The sequence below is a fragment of the Diospyros lotus genome, chromosome 8, assembly GCF_014633365.1.
Source record: "Diospyros lotus cultivar Yz01 chromosome 8, ASM1463336v1, whole genome shotgun sequence".
Lineage (NCBI taxonomy): Eukaryota > Viridiplantae > Streptophyta > Magnoliopsida > Ericales > Ebenaceae > Diospyros > Diospyros lotus.
In genome coordinates, this window is record NC_068345.1 from 4,350,092 (window position 1) to 4,369,159 (window position 19,068).

The 19,068-nt window shown below is 36.7% G+C and overlaps 1 protein-coding gene across 2 annotated transcripts in view; it reads right to left on the bottom strand.

The window, feature by feature from the left end:
* Positions 1-967: 967 nt before the first annotated feature.
* LOC127807190 (exocyst complex component SEC5A-like) overlaps positions 968-19,068 on the bottom strand; it is a 67,475-nt gene continuing 49,374 nt past the window's right edge. For both annotated transcript variants that reach the window (XM_052344861.1, XM_052344859.1), the window contains 12 exons: positions 18,888-19,055; positions 15,527-15,670; positions 10,336-10,462; positions 10,056-10,266; positions 8,581-8,696; positions 8,242-8,473; positions 7,265-7,358; positions 4,338-4,415; positions 4,171-4,227; positions 3,775-3,924; positions 2,649-2,855; positions 968-1,719 (listed from right to left, as the gene is read on the bottom strand). In XM_052344861.1, the coding sequence (XP_052200821.1) occupies positions 1,498-1,719; positions 2,649-2,855; positions 3,775-3,924; positions 4,171-4,227; positions 4,338-4,415; positions 7,265-7,358; positions 8,242-8,473; positions 8,581-8,696; positions 10,056-10,266; positions 10,336-10,462; positions 15,527-15,670; positions 18,888-19,055 (1,806 nt within the window). In that variant the 3' untranslated portion in view covers positions 968-1,497. The remainder of the gene's footprint in view (positions 1,720-2,648; positions 2,856-3,774; positions 3,925-4,170; positions 4,228-4,337; positions 4,416-7,264; positions 7,359-8,241; positions 8,474-8,580; positions 8,697-10,055; positions 10,267-10,335; positions 10,463-15,526; positions 15,671-18,887; positions 19,056-19,068) is intronic.

Sequence of the window (19,068 nt, forward strand, 5' to 3'; positions counted from 1 at the left end):
CTTGGTGGGCCAAATGAACCACTTGTAAAGCCTGCTTCAGCATCGTGGAGGAGTGGAGAGGACCCCATCTGCCTGCCAAATTACAACCCACAATCCAGAGAGAGAGAGAGAGAGAGAGAGTATATATGTGGATATATAAACACACATATATACATACATACCTTGACAAGAATGAAGCAAATTAGTTTGATGTGCAAGGTGGTCTCTGCAAATTTCCCGTGTAACTCTTGTCCGATTCCAGTGACGTAAGATAACGGGTAAGCCCTTTGTTTGTAGCCAACAACAGCGTGTGTTTGGTGACAACCAATTTAAAATGGTGTCCTGCACTGCATTTGGTTCTAGAAATTAACGTGTCGATAAACCACAGCCAAGCAGTGGTTCGAAATAGCCAGAGGCAACGTGTAACAGTAGAAAGTTGATAAATCACTCTGCATGCACGGCTAATTTATTAAGATGCACAGAGAGAGAGAGAGAGAGATTTGTGTGTAACAGTAGAAAGTCGATTCATAAATAATGCTAGTTCATATCATGCGCAATCAAATCCAATTTCCTCTCGAGTTGAGATAATTGTGGAATACTAAAGCACTGACTTCTCTTTCTCCTCTACTTGTCTATTTCACTTTCTCCCAACCGTTAGGGGCATTAAGGCAAACGACCTTAGTACGATAGCAACGTTTTGTTCTTTAATACCAAATACCAATTTTAGCCATAAGAAAGACCCACAGCAGTAATAATGGTAAGGTGATTCTTCTACGACAAAATAATGAAATCATGTTATCAGAATTAACTTATTAGTCAAAACAAAAGAATTATGTACAAATATGACACTTTCCCCAATTCCCACAAACAAAAGGCCCTATTTACCTTGCATGATTTGATAAATGAATTTGCAGTCTCATTTCAATAAAATGTCTGATTCTTAACAACCTAGCCGGGGTCATCCACAGAAGATTAATGTGGAATTAAATGAAAATCTAACTCCCAAGAAGAGCTGTCATCTTCATACAAAACATCAAATCTTACAACAAAGGAACCCTAGTGAAGAAGCAGCAAAGAAGAGAACCATAAAAGAAATTCTCTGTAAATTGCAACTAGAATCCTAACACCGCGAAAAAATAATACCACCAGAATGATACGAAAGTAACACTTCCCATAAACACGAGCCACAACGACAATCTTTAATATGAAAATAGATACACACTTGAAAATTTTGACATAAATTCTATTTCCAAAATCAATCCCAGTCTTCATTTTAACTGAACTAGCAAACCCAAACCCAAAATCAAAATTCAGAAGCTCGGTGCCTAGTGAATGCCACGGGGTCTCTACTATGGGCCAGACGAGTAACAGATTTACTGAACAAGAACTCATTATGGGGAGAATGTTAAAAGACTTCTTCTGACAATAAAATGTGTGGATTGATACAATACAACAATATCGACAAAAGAAGAAAAAAACACAAAACTATAAAAAGAAATTAAAGGGTGCTTAGCTAAGTCATCTCCGTCTTTGGCGGGAGAAAGCCGGGGATCCAACAGATTGGGAGGCCTTGAAACTCCTGCCGGGTGAATCCATTGTCCCGCTGAAAGATGCATAAGCAGCTCTTGCCGGTTCGGGAACAGAGTCAAGTGGGATTGATTCAACAAAGCATGCCGTGTTTACCCGAGTCCTCTCCAGCTCAGCCTGAAGTAATTCAGTGCTGTACTGTTGGGCAAGTGCCTACAAAAAATATAAGTGGGGAACCATCTGAACACTTGGGAGCAGAAAGAGTGTACTATCAACGTGCCATTAATATCTAGCTATGGATACTAACAACTTAAAAGGAATTAAAAACCAGGTCAAGACGTTTTAATCATCACTACTGCTTGATCCGTTTAAAGAACTGTATAAACGGATTATATTTAATAATTTCTTTTATCTAATCATTGTGTGCACGCGCGTGCACTTGCCCTACTAGTTTTTGAAGTTTTAAGAGATAAAAAGTAATATTAGTTAAAATGAGTTAAAAAATTATTGGTAATTAAATACAGATTAAATGCTATTAAACTTCTTACAAAAAGGGAATTTAATCATATAATCAATAAATAAATAGAGTGGTTCACGACACTGATGAAATGGCATTTTAAGAACATGAAAAGAAAAAGGAAAAGAAAATTCATATTTATCAGTGGGTTAATACTTAAGTCATATTTCATAGTTGTCCAGGTTAGTTTTACAACATCAATTATATGATGGAACAGAGTGTTATCAATTACTTCATACACTGCCATCTCATGAAGCTTTTTCACAGGAAGATGGTGTTGAAACTTTATCTCATTATTCTCTTACTAGAGGGTTATGTCAAAAAAAGGCATCCAGCATAAATTTTGCAACACTGTTCTTTTGAATGAATTTGTATTGTTAATGTAATAGAAGTCAATTAACATTTACCACGTGCCACCAACTTTACTTAGGACAAGTGTAGTTTGTTTTGTTTTTCAGATAACCTAGGGTATAAGTGTAAGATCTTGGTCTCAGCACTGCAACATTTTCTTTTTTTGCAGCAAATACCCTTGGACAAATTCTGATGAAACTACCATGAACATGTGGTACACAACTAAGAGGCAGAACACACATATCGGAGCAAAAAGCACTGAAAGAGATCTTACAATCAGATCATCAGGTGAGGCTTGTTGTCTGTCATCTGAAAGGGCATCTTCACTCCCACGAGTTGGCCGCCGATGATGACTTGGGGTCTCAATAGACTCCGACACACTTTCAGTGGCTTTTTCCAGGAGGACCCCTCGTAAAGACGTTAGAGATTCTCTTGCTTCATGTGTAAAATACGGATTCAATATAATCTCAAAATATTCAAGCTGCAATTGGTAAAACTCAAACTATTAGCGTCTAGAAAAAATAACCGTGTCAACATTAGCTCAGAGGGCATACTTGAATCTCCAGCAACTTAAGAAACAAAACATAAGAACATCTACCACGTTAACACTTTGCCAGAAAGGAAATCCTCATAAAATCCAGTGCCCGGATTCAAGACACTTCCATAAACTGATTTGTTTCCAAAATAGAAAAAATTACAAAACAGATAGGACACATCTTATAACAGCAAATTTTATAAAACTCAAGTACAAAGAATTGAAAAATGACACTTTCAAAAGTTGACTTTCTATAATCTTCATGTTTTATCTCCAATGATTCAAATATGAACAAAAACTGAAACCAGCTTATAGAACACATTTTTTCAAAAGTTGACTTAATTTTATGAACTTGGGTTTCAAAACGGTAACAAGACAACCGTGTTTTTTAAGATTTTCATGTTTGATCACCAATAATTTAAATACAAGAACAAATATGGAAAACAGCATAGAGAAAACATTTTTCCAATAGATTAATTTATTTTAAAAACCTTGCATACATAAAAAGAATCCCGCAACCATTCTTTCCACAAACTTCATGTTCAATCCCCAATATTCAAAAATGAGAATGAAAATGAAAACAATAAAAGCACAACCATACCACTTCCCTTACATTTATTTTTCAAAGTGTTTGTTTTTATTCTTTGTATTATTTTACATCCACTTCAAATTTTGCAAAACAGGAGTGCAAAGTGAAAAAAAATTCATATATCCTGTCCATGAGAATCTTTTTATGATCATTATCACAGCACATATTTCTTTACAAGGCTCCTAAATACATAGAGCTTTATTTAGTTTATTTTCAGAAAACTTATTATTTAATTGAAGACATTACAAGCAACAAAAGTGAAACACCATTGTTTACCTCGAGCATGAGCTGACAGAAACCATTTGCATCCAGAGATCTAAGATCTTTAGTTTTGTTTTCATGGAAAAGACTCAGTAGAGTATCAATTAGGCCTTCCACAAGTATACCAAGTATCTTGTCCAATAGGGGCTTACAGCCAGCAAAGACCTGCCATGAGAGAATTAATTTATCTCATATGCCTAATGAAATGAAGAAAAAGAAAACAGATAATCGGTTGTGTAATTGGGCTCCAGACAATGTCCTTGAATTGATGTGGATATAGTTCCTTACCCAGAAAAATACATGCATAATGCATCCTATTTGGGGCAAAGAAAAAGAACGGAAAGCAGAAAACACATAATGGTGAAACAATAAATTTTTAAAATAAAATGAGCAAACATGCATTAAAAGTACCTCGGCATGCACAGCTACCATAGTATGCAATAATTCTACAGCAGCATCTCGAACACCCTGCAAAATATAGATGTTTTACTGAATTCTTGCAAGAAACATTATGCAACAGCGATGGGTTTGAAAGAACAAAAGATCAAATAATTTGTTTCTCTACTTTTTCCACTCACCTTGACTGCATGTGCAGCCCCCCACTGAAACCCAGAATCCAATAAATAGTTCATGGCAGCCATTCTCGTCAAATTGGCCTAGGCAAAAAGGCAAGAAATCAGAGTTAGAAAGTCCAAACACTTAAGGAGGCCACAGTTAGAAGTCCTCATTGGTTTCCTGCTGGTGGAGGTACAGTAAAATATGTCAAATAATAGAGTGGCAGCATTGCATGTGTAATAGTTTGCACCAAAGAAACAGAATAAGACAAAATCTAAAAACAACCACCACAAAAACAATAATTACAAGCCTTTATCCTAGAAAATGAGATTGGCTACATGAATTTTAACTTTCCACCTATCTCTATTCTTGACTATACCGTTTATCCTATTATATCCTATCCTATGTCATGCTCAAGAGTTTGTCACCAAGTTTTTTTTTTTTTTTTGCCTTCCTCTACCTCTTTTACTATAAAATTCTCACATTACAAATGCATTTTCTAGTCTTCTTACATGTCTAAACCATCTTAAATTATGTCTTGTTAATCTTACAAAAAAAATAAAAAATGAACGCAATTAAATCAACATAATAGGAACTCATCTTCAAGACAAGCACCTTAAAATAAAATTTGAAATTCAGTAATATGGTATCCATCTGAGCCATCTACATGCAATATTCAAAATGATGATCAACCACATTACTTACCAGAGGATTGAGCAGTAATTTTCATAGAAGAAATTTTTGGGAATTACGAGACAATATTCTACAACTACTTAGCACTTTATCTGTGTTTGAATCAGTGGTTATTATCTTTTCTTTTCTTTTCTTTTCTTTGGGAATTGGGAAGCATGCCAACATATGCATTAGTGAGCCTTGTAACCCAACATTCCAATGTGAGATGGAAAAATTTGAGGACACAAAAATAAATTATATCCATTTTGGGGAATACGAACCAATGTGCTGGTGCAGAGAGGAATAATTCAAGGATTAAGAAAATCCTCTCACAATATGACCACAATGATGATCTCTTAATCCATTACAAAAGCGTATTCCAGTGGACAAAGAGAATGAGACACACAAATAAAGTGTTCAGAGTGACAAATAATATACGAGTATGTATTTACCCCTCTTTAACAGTTTACACTTTTAAATGAATTGCTGGTCAATAATTTAATATGATATATATTAAAATGCTAGAAGGACAAGCAAAAGTCCTGTGTTTAAACCACATAACCAAAATAGCTCTCATTGGCCCAATTATGAGTGGAAGTCTGGCTTCATTGAGGAGATGTGTGAGTTATAAATATATATAAAAAAAAGATAATTTTACTCCTCTTTCAATACCTTAAGCTTCTAGATAAATTAATGCTCAATAATCTAACCAAACGCACTGTCCTAAAATACTCTAGGTTTTCTAGGCAAGGGAAATGTCTTAAATGCATTGAAGGAAAAGGAAGGTAACATAATTACAATGACAACCAACCAAGAGTCAACTAGGAGTTGGCTGTCCATAGAGGTGGTTAGTTGAAGCTAGTAGGTCAACTAGGAGTCAGTTGTTCGTGGAGGTGGTTAGTTGAAGCTGTCAGTCAGCTATAAGTCCACTTATATATAAAATTGGTACTAAAGTGCGAATTGTTGACAAAGACAATCAACCCAAGAGTTAAATTTGGCATTGTCTGTGTAAACACTGATTTGTGAGAGTCAAGTTCAAGGACAAGCTTTGAGGATAATTTTGGAGGCTAAATCCATGAATTTTTACACCAATTTTAGATATGTTGTAGTTTGTCATGGGGGTGACTCTCCAACTAGATGAATTTTAGTTTTATTTTAGTTGTATGGTAAATTTTGCTTGGGGCCTGTGATTGTTGTTGTTGTTGGTTAATTTTGATTGGTTTGATAGGTCAATGGATGATCGAAAGTAGGGAACTTACTGGGAGACAATGCAGTCCTGATTTTCTTCTAAATTTGAGGTTGATTTTCAGGGCTCTAATGGATGAATCTTTACAAGCACCTTTAACTGGAGACACTAGGATGTGTAGTAAGAGGAATTCTTGAATTCAAATTGGATATCATTTGATGGGTCATAAATTGGTTAAAGAAACCACTCTCTCCCTCAACTATTCCCTGAAGCTCCACTTGAAGCCACATGTTCTCAAATCAGCATATACTCCCACTCTAATGCCACCACATTCCATGAATAGGAGATTGATCATTCATCTTGGAAGAAATTCTTAATCACATCTAGAAATCGAACCTCCCAATCATAACAATCTACAAACTGATCAGTCGTAAGCAGAGAAGGAACCTCATGGTCTTACACCAAGTGATAGAACCCATGATGAAAAATGAATGTGGTGAAACTATGCCTAAAGATGTGCCCAGAGTCAACCACTGAAGAAAAATGAATAATACCCTTCTACGAACCTAGGGGTCTCCCACAAAACTCTTTCCACAATAAGTCCATGATTGGCCTACATCCACCAGTAAACACCCATTTAGAATTACTGCCCACACACCTGAAGAGATAAGAAACAAAGAAGAAACTCACTCTCACTCATCCTTTTCCCAAAATTTTACAATCCCATGTGATTAGAATGTATTCTACACTCCACAAACCCTATGAATGTTGCCACTCCATTAATTAATTACCCAAAACACAGAACACCATACCAACCCCTAACTCTCCATTTTAGTTTTCCTGAAAAGAAACCACATCCACCCTCTACTCTAACAAAAAGGTTTACCTCCACAACTCACATTTGGAAGCATCAACCTTCCATTGAGCCTCAAAGATAAGAAAATAGATGAATAATTTCTTCCTCACATATCGAAGAAACATCCGAAAACATTTTTTTAAACCCTCAACCCATTTCATCTTGCAAACATACAGTAGTTATTGGTAATTAGTAGGAAAGATGTTTAATTAAACTTGAGGCAAAATTAGTAATACCTTTGCGTAAGTGTACAGTCCAAGGACCTTCTCTTCAAGCCCAGAGAAAGACATGCCCAGATCATGCATATCACTGTCCTCCTCATCTCTTCCCCTGCAGTAGCAAAATAAAATCGCACAAATTCAGATACAGCAAGTGTTTAAAGAGACAGTCAACAAGTATAACTATTCTGATAAAACACATCCTATCAGTGAACTGAGAATGAAAATTTGTAAAGAGTATCAATATTAGAACTGAATTTGTAAATTGGTCTGTCGCTGCAGCCACACACACACACACACACACACACATATATATAGAGAGAGAGAGAGAGCTATTGACTGGTGAATAAGCAGACAGGCAGGCAGATATAAGCTAGTGATTGGTGACTGGTGACAGGTGACTGAGAAGATCGATGATAGACAGATAAATAGAAGGATACTGTATAAATATATATATACATATATTTATATATATATATATAGAGAGAGAGAGAGAGAGAGAAAGAGAGATCAAGGGATACAAGTAAATGTAAAATAAGGAGAAACAGTATTTGGGTTGAAATAGCCGCATAAGATAGTACTGTGAAAAGATTTAACAAAGTAATAACTAAGTAGAGAAGGAAAAGGGGGTAGATTGCAAGCTCAAAGACAATATCAAAGTTCCACATCATTTTTTGAGCTATAGGCAAACTACATTAACAGCAATAATGTGACTAGAACTGATTACCAAAGTAACCAAACACTGTTTGCATAACAAAATTTATCACCAATTTCAGTTAGGGGCTAGTTAGGATTTGTTTGTACATGGCACAAGTAAAATATTCAGAATTATAAATTAGGCCATTGGATTAACTAATTCATGCCACAGCGCAGCTAATTTCTCAGATTGTTAATAGTTCATATATCCAAGAAATCAAACGAATTAAACAAACTTCTACAACAGATATAATATGTTTGCTCCACTATAAAGGAGAGCCAAAATGCTGACTCCATACCTAGTTAGCCAGGTATTTCTGTATTTGTAGTACAATTCATGAGAAAGTTCATCTTTGCAATATCCAATATTGCTCAATATGATCAAAAGCTGTTGATGTGGATTAACAACACTTCCGGGGAGAGGATCAGTTAAACTTTCTTGTAATTCATCAGAACATCCATTCTGCATATTCAGGCTTCCTTTGTTTGATCTATTTTGCGCAAGATCAACTCCTGTCTGCTCCAGATGAGCTGATTAATGCATAAAAAAGTGCATGTCAACTCTTACACCTGTAAGCTGCATTTGTTTCCATGATGCAATGGAAGACAGAATCAAGGGAGTAAGTGATTCATCTTACCAGCAAAGTCTAGCAAACAGTTTAAAAAGGCAAGTCTGGCAGATTCTTGAATTTCTTGAAGCTGCACATATGTGTCCTCTGACTTTGTAGCCTCACTCTTTAAAGACTGAATCATCCTGGAAATGATAAACCAGAGAGTACTTAAGGAAACCAAATTTACTCATCCAAAAGAGGGGGTAAAACAAAAAAACAAAAAGGTTGAATGCTGTATAAACTACTACAACAAATCCAAAAGCCACAAAGTCTAATCTAGGCTTGGAAGCTCTGGTTTGGTTGGTATAAGATGTTACTGAACCAAGGCAATGAAATGACTATCAATAAGTGACGCCGATATATCTTGGCCTAGTTGGAACCTGCTACTGTAGCTTAACAAGTAAGATTATGTATCATTTAAATGGACTGTGTTAATTCTGATACTGATCGGTAAATTATTTAGAATGACGAATAATGACATATCATAGTTCATGAATTCTCATAATCAATGCTACTTAACAGTAATTATAGGAACAACACTTCATCTTGTAATTCACAAAATATATATAAATAAATGCAATAAGTAGTTTCCCGTTTTCTGGTTGATAAAACAACAAAAAGACTCTCAAAGTCTTTGACATCAAGATTCATGAAGGAACTGATTTCATACAACAATAACATATTAAGCATTAATCCCACTAGGTGGGGTTGGCTACATGAATTCTAGCTTTTCAACCATCTCTATATATGGCCATATCATTTGTAAGGCCTGTAGAAGTCACATTTAGACTAAGAGTTTCCCACCAAGTCTTTCTTGGTACCCATCTCCTTATTTTGCTAAACTTGTTCCATTTCATTCCCTCTCCTCATAGGAGCCTCTATTGGTCTTCTTCTAACCAAACCATCTTAAATCACATTTCACACATCCTATTTTCAATAGAAGCCATTTTGGCCTTATTATGAATAACCCCATTATTTGTCTATCTTGTGAGTCTATGGGGTTCAATTTCTTTTTCAAAATAATAAATTAGTACCATACACGATGACCCCAACATTGGGTGTACATGGGAGCAACAACTAAGTTGTAGAACTCAGGTTAGCTTGGCTTCTTTCTCTAAGGTAGTCCCAGCTTGATCTTGAACTTTACCAAGACCAAGTCCAAGTCCAAGTCCAAGTCCAGTATTGACTCGGCAATACATTCAACGGCTCCTAATGCATGATAATCATAAGAGTTCATCTCTTACTTGTAGCACTTCAAAAATACATATTTATGACTAGTGCATTTAGTATTACAAAAAGCAAAACAGATTAGGCGAGGACTCTTCCAAAAGGGTAGTTGATACAAGTCCAATGACAAGATAGATTTATAATTATAGGCTACAGTTACCTTTCAAATTTTGCCTAGAGAAAGAAAAAGATTCCTTAACTTACCATGCATGAAAGCTTTTGCCAATAAGAATGTGAATCCAACCACAACTGTTAATCAGGCTCAGGAAACTTACAAATTGATCTGGTCCATTGCTGAAACCATAATTGAACGAAATGCTAGAGGCAAGTGAGAGATTGTGTAAGGGGACTTGTTTCTTTCAAGGATAGAAACTGGAACCCATAATTCATCTTTGGATATCTCTTCTGTTGAAGCTCGCATCCAAGAACAAAGCCTCAGTATGTAAATCTTTGTGATCTCAGACTGAAGTGTCCGCAATGCTGTAACTGTTGATCACACAAGTAAGAAGTCTGACAACTTGTGAAGAAAATAGATCACAGAATGAAATAAAGTACCTGCTATTGAAGGAGCTGATTCTTTTGCTTCAAAAGCATGGCATGCTTTAGATATTTCCTTTATGGCATCACTCATAAATGGACGAAGAATATTTGATTCTTCAAGATCACGGAATGTACTGTGGACCTGAAGCAACAACCATTAGATGTGTATTGCTCCACTTCCATTGCTAAATCACTAATTTTAGAGGTAAGAAATACATCATTGCTCGGAGTAAAAGAAAATGCATTAGTCAAAATTACGATCAACCAAATTAACAGTGAAGTAAGCTCGAGACTGTTGCAATAGCAGGCAAATTAGGTTAATTTGAAAGGGTAGAAAACGACACCCTACCTCTCAGCAATCCTCTTATTTATATTGTTATTGTTTTGCCCAAAGTAATAGAATGCTGGAATTCTGGGAGAAATCAGGAAGAAATAAGAGATGATCGGCAGCAGTTAGTTAGCAGGATTTAAATGTAACTAATCACTATTACTAAGGGTAGTTTTGACTTTTATAAGTTAGTCATTTTCCCTTAGGAAGTTCCGCCCCTCTAGTTTATAAATAGAAGGGTGCGGAGGTCAGTCCAATTATCAATCATTTGTATCTTTCATTACCTTGTGTTCGAGTATAGCGAGAGGCGAGAGAGAGAGCTGTGAGATTATAGTTCTTGTTATCTTCACTTAGAGTACTGTATTTGAGAGGCAAGTGGAGGCGAGAGAGGGATATTCTTGTACTGGTTTTTCATACAATTCTTAGTGGATTGGTCGCTTCTTGGATTGCTGGATGTAGTGCAATGTAAATGGCATGAACCAGGGTATATCGTGTGTGCTGCAATCTGGTTTGGTTTTCTTTTCTATTTCAATTTTGTTCTTATTATTTACTTTCTGTTTTGAATGATGATTGAATTCGGTGAGGTTATTGAGTGATTATTGGATCACTTGAGCTCTCAGTTTAACATATACCATTGGTATTTACAGATTAGGAGTCTAGAAAAGGAATCTGTATCCAAGGAAATAATCTTCTAATTACAGCCTATATACAAGATATAATTTCCAATCAATAATTGCTGTCTTCCCTGATTTCCTCCATAAAATCAGTCTTCCATAATCCTATACCAATAAGTCAATCTTTCCAAAATAAGCATAGCTGTTCATTTACAGCTGTAACAGCTATATGTAGTAATACGAGACTTCCAACAATCCCCCTCAAGGTGGTGTATGAATGTCCTTCATGCCCACCTTGTAGATTATGGAAATGAAGTCTTTGCTATGTAATGATTTAGTGAAAGTGTCAGCCAGTTGATACTTAGACTGACCATATGGGATGCATAACTGGCCATTGATGAGCTTCTCCTTTATAAAATGCTCATCAATCTCTATATATTTGGTTCTATCATGTTGAAGAGGGTTCCTAGAAATACTTATTGCAACTTTACTGTCACTGTACAGTAATAGTGGCCCTTTTCTATGAAATCCCAGTTCTTCCATGACTTTATTTACCCATAATAGCTCAGGTACACCTATGGCCATTGCCCTATACTCAACTTTAGCACTAGACCTAACCACAACTGACTGTTTTTTACTTCTCCATGTAACTAGGTTACCTCCAACAAATGTGCAGTAGCCAGAGGTTGACCTTCTATCATCTAGGGAACCAGCCCAATCTGCATCTATATACCCCTCAATGTTCAAATGGCTGACTAGAAAACAGTAAACCTTTCCCAAGAGCTACTTTTAGATACCTTAAGATTCTGTTTACAGCTTATATGTGAACAGACCCAGGATTCTGCATAAATTGACTCACAACCCCCACTGCATAAGCAATATCAGGTCTAGTATGAGACAAATATATTAGTTTTCCTACTAATCTGTGATACCTGCCTTTATCTACATTTCTCCTTCATCAGCCTTGAGCCGGTGGTTGACTTCAATAGGAGAATCAGCTGGCTTACACCCTACAGAAGCCATGCTGCCACTTCGTAGCCTTAATTTCACCCCTTTCCCACTCTATTTGATGTCAAACCAAAGCCCATTATTAAGATCTATTAGTTACGTATTGCCCCAAATTTTGACCTCAAAATTCATCTATTTTATGGGGTTTTGGTCTCAGGACAACCGGCAACTCTATGCCGTAACAGTGCAGCAGTAGCAACCCTGTTTTTGGCTTGCTACAGCTGCTGGTTTCTCCCATCTTTGGCCCTTTTGGCCAAGAAAAGGGCTTTAGAGAAGGCCCTCTAAGCTAGGTTACAAGCCCTGGAATTGACTTTCTTTATTCCAAGATCAAGGTAGGTCAAAAGTGCCCTGCATAACTTATATGCTACCCCAAAATTCAACCTTTTATACCCTAGGCCAATTGTCATGCATGTAATGTACTCTCTCTCATAAAACAACCTCATCTTTATGATAATATCATCATTAGTAATTAATTGTAATAGAATATCTATAAACCAATACAACAAAAGGACATTCCCAGTGCATGAGACTCCCTGCTTTGCAAGGGTTAGGACTGAAAAGGGTAGTCTTTGTACGCAACCTTACCCTTGCTTTTCAAAGATATTGCTTCCACAACTTAAACATGTGACTAGAAGGAGCAACCCTTACCACTGTTACCAGGACTCACCCTCCAACAAGACAATACAATAATTATCCAAAATGACCCAAAACATACATAAGTTCATGATTAACATTTTAAGGTATGGGCCATTACATACCACTAACTCGCTTTCCCATGTTGTATGAGCCAGTTTCACAATATCAAATATGTGATGAAACACAACCTTAATTATCTTCATTCACCACCGTCTCACAAAACTTTTTCCATATAAATATGGTGTTGGAACTTTATCTCATCATTCCCTCACTAGAGGGTTGCGATAGAAAGGTCATTTGGCATAAAATTTTCCACATTGTTCATTAGCATGAATTTGTATTGTCAATGTGATTTATAGAAGTCAATGGACATTATGAATGTTTTGTAACCAACCCCAACTTGGTTAGGATAAGGTGCAATTGACGATAATGGTGATGGGTATTTAACAATGATGATGGTGATGGGCATTAAAGATTAAACGATGATGATGATGATGATGGGCATTACAAACCATTCTCCTCCATCTTTCCTCGAATAAACTACCCTAACTTATTTTTAGCTTGTTAGATGGATTCTTCTACTCCTTATGAACACATGTCAACCAAATATGACAGGGATAAGGTTTTTGAAGAAAAAGAAGCTCATATTCAACGCTAAAGAAAATGGTATAATTTATTATACACCAATGCAAAATAAGATTTGTATCTCTTATTTTAGAAAGAATAAGATATACAAATCTTGTTCTTTCTATGTTTCCTTTAACATCAAATACATTTTTAAATAACGGTATCATTTATTTTAGAATACATCACATTAAATATTAGTTGTAATAGCTCACAACACCTCCTCATACCCATATTTACCGTTTGAATACATGTCTAAGTATCCAAGGACCAAAGGTTCCCAAAGGTTTGATGCTTTGAGACACAACCACATCCATGATTATCTTCTCTTCACAAGAAAATATCAGCTTCATCTATGAAATGTTCATCGATGATCATAGTATATCAACCAATCTAGTCATCCCTTTTGACATTGGGCACAAGTAGTATTAAGGAAACAAGGTAGAAATCCCCTAATTGTAGGAGTTCAACTTGGATTGATGCTTCTACAGTATAATCATGTTTCATTACTGTTTCAATTTGAAACATCCCACTATTGAGCACACAAAGTAAAGGAAGCAAGTTTTTGCAAACATTGGTTCTCATTCACTATCCCCGCTCCACTCTCCCCACCCAAAAAATAATAATAATAATAATAAAAAGAATAGGTTCTGCACTAAGTAGAAGGAAAACAAAATATATGGAATGTAAATTTAGTAAAAATGCAATAGTGGAAGATGTTATAATAAAATTGGAAGACCAAATCATATAAAGAAAAGACCATTTTCGATATTTGGGATCAGTGATTCAAAAATATGAAAAAATTCACGAGGATGTCATGCATAGAATTAAGGCAGGTTGGCTAAAATGGAGAAATGCATCAGGGGCGTTATGTGATGGTAAAATCCTATTAAAACTGAAAGAAAAATTTTATAAGACAGCTATAAGACTAGTTTTGTTGTATGGGTCAAAATGTTGGGCAATCAAATACCAGCATAAACAAAAGACGAGCGTAGTGGAGATGAGGATGCTAAGATGGATGTGCGGCCATACAAGAAAAGATAAAATTAGAAATAAGATTATTCGTAATAAGGTAGGAGTAATACCAATCGAGAAGAAGATGAGAGAGACTAGACTAAGATGATTTGGTCATGTGAGAAGAAGATCAAGAGAAGCTCCTGTGATGAGAGTTGATGAAATGGAACAATTAGTCAAAAAAAGAGGTTGAGGCAAACTCAAGAAGACTTTGAGAGAGACATTAAGGTTTGATATGAAGTGTGTGGGCCTAAATGAAGATATGACAAAAGACAGAAATACATGAAAATCTAGAATTCATGTAGCGGACCCCACATAGTGGGATAAAGGCTGGATATGTTGTTGTTGTAAAAAGAAGAGGTTCTTGTCATATCCTCAAGGATCTAGCAATGATCAATTCGGATATTCTTTCGAATTGACAATGGGTTCCGGAGATTCAAAGGAATACTCTAGAAAGTAAGAATTAGATTGGGAGGGAAATTAGAGAATTGAGAGAAAGAGAAAATGAGAGAAAGAGAGAGAGAGGGAGAGCAAGGGAGAGAGATACGAGAATTAGGGAGACTGTAGGAATTGTTGTATTCAATCTCCGAATAGTTCTCGCTATGGGATGGGTTTCAATTTATACCCATTCCCCCATGTACAAGTGGGCTTCCCCGCCCAAAGGCCAGTTACAACAGCCTAACTACTTTCTGTTATTTACCTCTACTACTACTCCACTTGCCTTATTACATTTTACTTAAGTATCCTTCTAGTATGTGACAGTTCTCAACCACATTAAAAACTATCCCAACAGAACATGTCAACTACATAAATGATTCCAAACAGCAACCAAACTCACTCTGGATAAGCAGCAGGAAATAACATAAATTATCACAGAAGCCTAAACAACTTACGCTATTTTATATCTAATCCAACAAAATGGCCCTGCCAGTAAGTCACAATTATAGGTCCAGGATGAAGCAACAAAAGAGAGCATGTTTACCTTAGATTCATATGCTGATAAAGTGCTTCGTATCATTCCAGCAACTTCATCAAGCGAGTGGCTCGAATACTTTCCGTCTCCAACTTTTTCATCATTTTTATTCATAGAAGTATTAACATTGGAATCAGCTGGAACTTGGGAAGACTGAAACAGGAAGCATGAAAGATGAACCACACAAGAAAAGAAAATTCAAGTAAAAGCCAAAGTAAGAAAATTATACATAGTCCATTAAACTTGAAGGGAACCTCATATTTTACTTATCAAGGATAAAATGAGATACTTTATTTTCTGATTTCTCGTAAATTTTCACATTCAAGCAGTCCAAGCAAGCTCATTTTGATAATGAAGCAGAGAACAGATAACTGGAAGACAAACAATTCCAGAAGAAGCACGAGGCATTCAAAGCTTATGCTTGTGAAACCCTACAAACAACCACAAATATCAAGCCAATTCCACTAGGTCAGGTCAGCTACATAAATTCTAGCTAACCAATCATCTCTGATCTATGGCCATATCTTCTCATGCTTGAAACCTGAGGAGACTTTATAACAAAGCAAAGGGCATGCAATCGTTCAATGACTGAGCCAGGTGTGTCTAGGCGTGTGGTATCCACAAGGAGACAAAGGGCTTGTTTTACTTGCTTAAAGTCATGGGAAGCTTGCTCAAAGCTGAAACTTGGGCTAATTCAAGGGCTGCAGAAGAGGATATGCAGCTCACCAGATTAGACAAAACCTGAAAGGAAGCTGCCTTCATAATTCAAAAAAATAGGCATGGTAAAGTGGGCAATACAAGGGTAAAATAGTCCAATGAATCCACCAAGACCTGTGCCTAGACAAGACCTATTGCGGAAAAGTTTGTGCTTTTCCTTTGGGCATGTTAGAGCTAGGAGGTTTGGAACTTGTGTGAGTGTGCTTTGCTGTGATTGGGTGCAAGTGTTAGTGCTGTGATTGAGTGGTATATTGTGAGTTTTGAGTGTGGGGTGCTCGAGTAAGAGGGTGTGAAGATGTAGGAGAGGCTAGTGTGAGCTTGTGGTTGCTGTGCTAGAAGCTGCTGTGTGAGAAGGCTAGTAGTTGAACTTGTGAGGCCCGCGCTTGGGGATTTCAGCCTGTTCTTTACATCTTTGGTAAGGTTACTTTCATCTCCTTTGCATGGCACTGAGCATCATGTTCGCATGGCTTTTGTGCATTGGCTGGACAATTACACTCGCTATTATGCCTGTAGGCATGAATTTACGGGCTATGTACATGAGGGCCTTGACTTGGTATTGAGATCCTCTCCAGAGATGACACAATCCTAAAATCTCCTTGGATGTTGGTCATTTGGAGTTGATAGTAGTGGATAGTAGGACATGGCTCGCCTCAATGGGGGGAATTGAGGGACCAGAGTCTTGCATAAAATGGTTTTCTTCTATGTGATCTTCTTGTGCTTTGACTCGTGTGCACTAAAACATGTTTCAAAAAGGAATGGAAGATGAGAGACAGCCATGGATTCTAGAGGTTCTTCCAATGTGGATATACAGTCCTTGAGTAGCATGCTTATATTTTGTTGACATATTTTTTTTTTTTTTTGGTGAATGTGAAGTATCCTGATTTCTGGCATAGCATGCTACATATTTTTGCAGTTCTTAAGAATGGGCTGTAAAGATGTTTTTGTAAAACTCAACTAATTTATAAATGTATGGTTATGCCCTGATTCTTGAGTAGGAATTACATTGTGAGGGCCTTATTCATGTAAGCTGGTTTGGGTGAGTATATGCATCTATGAGAAACCAATGAAAATGGGTTTTCTAATGTATAACAGTGAGTATCCCATGTGGAAACAATACTGAACTATAGTATATTTGGACAGAATGTTACGGACTTCAAAATGTGAGGTGTTTTGACTGATCAGAGGTGGATTGTACCCCACAGGTGAATCATAGTTGACTAGGTGGCTCAACTACAGAGGCTCCAATGGCCAATAATGGGGGAAAACTTCAAGAAAATTTAAGGGAATGAACCTTAGCCTAAGGGATTAAACCTATGTGAATTAATGATACCCTAAGCCACCCTAATCAAGATGATCAAATAATTAATCAACCTTCTCCTAACTACAAGCCAATGACTGGGCGGTGATGGAAACCAAGGGATTTCCCGAGTTATACCACTGTGTAAATAGCTAGTTAATAAGAAGGTGATGGGGGTTACGGGAAGAATATTTTAAGGGATCAACTACATATTCAATAAATAACTAAGCTTGTATTTTGGATAGTTAATAGTTAAGAGGCAAGGAACCTCACATGGGGAGTATAGAAACCAAAGAAGTATCCACACAGGTCCAGAGTGGAACTGCCCAAACTCGTGGGGGGGTTACAACTATGCTACCTTGCCAAGGCATGGCCAGGGCAGGCTCGGATTACAGGCTCTGCATGCATGCATGCATAATCTTTCCATTTATTTTTTTATTAAATAAGCAATTATATAAAAGAAAGCATAAAGAGGGGACAAACCTGTACAAAAGGAAAGTCTTTAAACTACTTTCAAGGAAAAATTATCTAAGGAAAACCAATAAAGACTAACAGGAATGGAATAGGCTCCATAACCAACAAGAAACGGGAAGCGAGGATGTTTCCATTAAGACAAAAGAAAGGAGACACAATCCAAAGTTCATTTCCTTCCAAATATGCCAAAAAGTAAAAGAAAGAACAATACTCCAAACTTACCTCAGGGAGAGACTTAAATTTTGCAAAATTAACTCAGGGAGCGAATCCTTAGAATTCTGGTGATACTCCCAGCTTTCTCTCTCTTCTTTTCTCTAACCCTTTAGCCTTTACTTTAATAACCAAAAGACTTACAGTAGGTAGCCATCCAAAATCTCTAGCTAATTATTTTTCTGCTAGTCTAGTAAGCCAGCCACAAAGGAAATTGGCACAACTCTGAACCAGTCTAAAGCACCTGAGCCTACATCCTTTATCCTGTCTCCCAAATCTACACCCATAACTTATGCAACTTTGCCCACAAGTCACCATAAAATGGAAGTAGGCATAATGACTTCTAGCTATCCTCGGATTAAATTCTTTCACGACTTCAGAAATGTTTGATGAAAGGGTTGTCCTATAGTATGGCCACATAAAAAGAAACTGCATTTTGTATGTCATAACAAGAATTTGCATCCTATGATATCTTAAAAACAAGAAGACAATATGAATACAAACTTCCAACCACTCACATAATACAGTGCAAATGCAATTATTACCATTACCTTTAGACACAATAATTTATTGGATTAGCTACATCCTAGACATATGTTTGTCAAAGACCAAAAAAAATGTTCAACTTACATCAAAGGCTAGACCTTTGATGAGAGAAAATATCTGAGATACCTTGGCAAATTTCCCACTGGAAACAGAAAGGGCTACTTTCCAGAAGGCAGGAATGTGATGGATCAGTACAGCGGTTAGCCTACGGATATACCTTCCTCTAAGGGCATCAACTTCTGCACCCGTAAAGTCTACTGGCTGTGAATCTCCCAGCAGATGGGTGTTCCCAGACTGATGCAAGAAT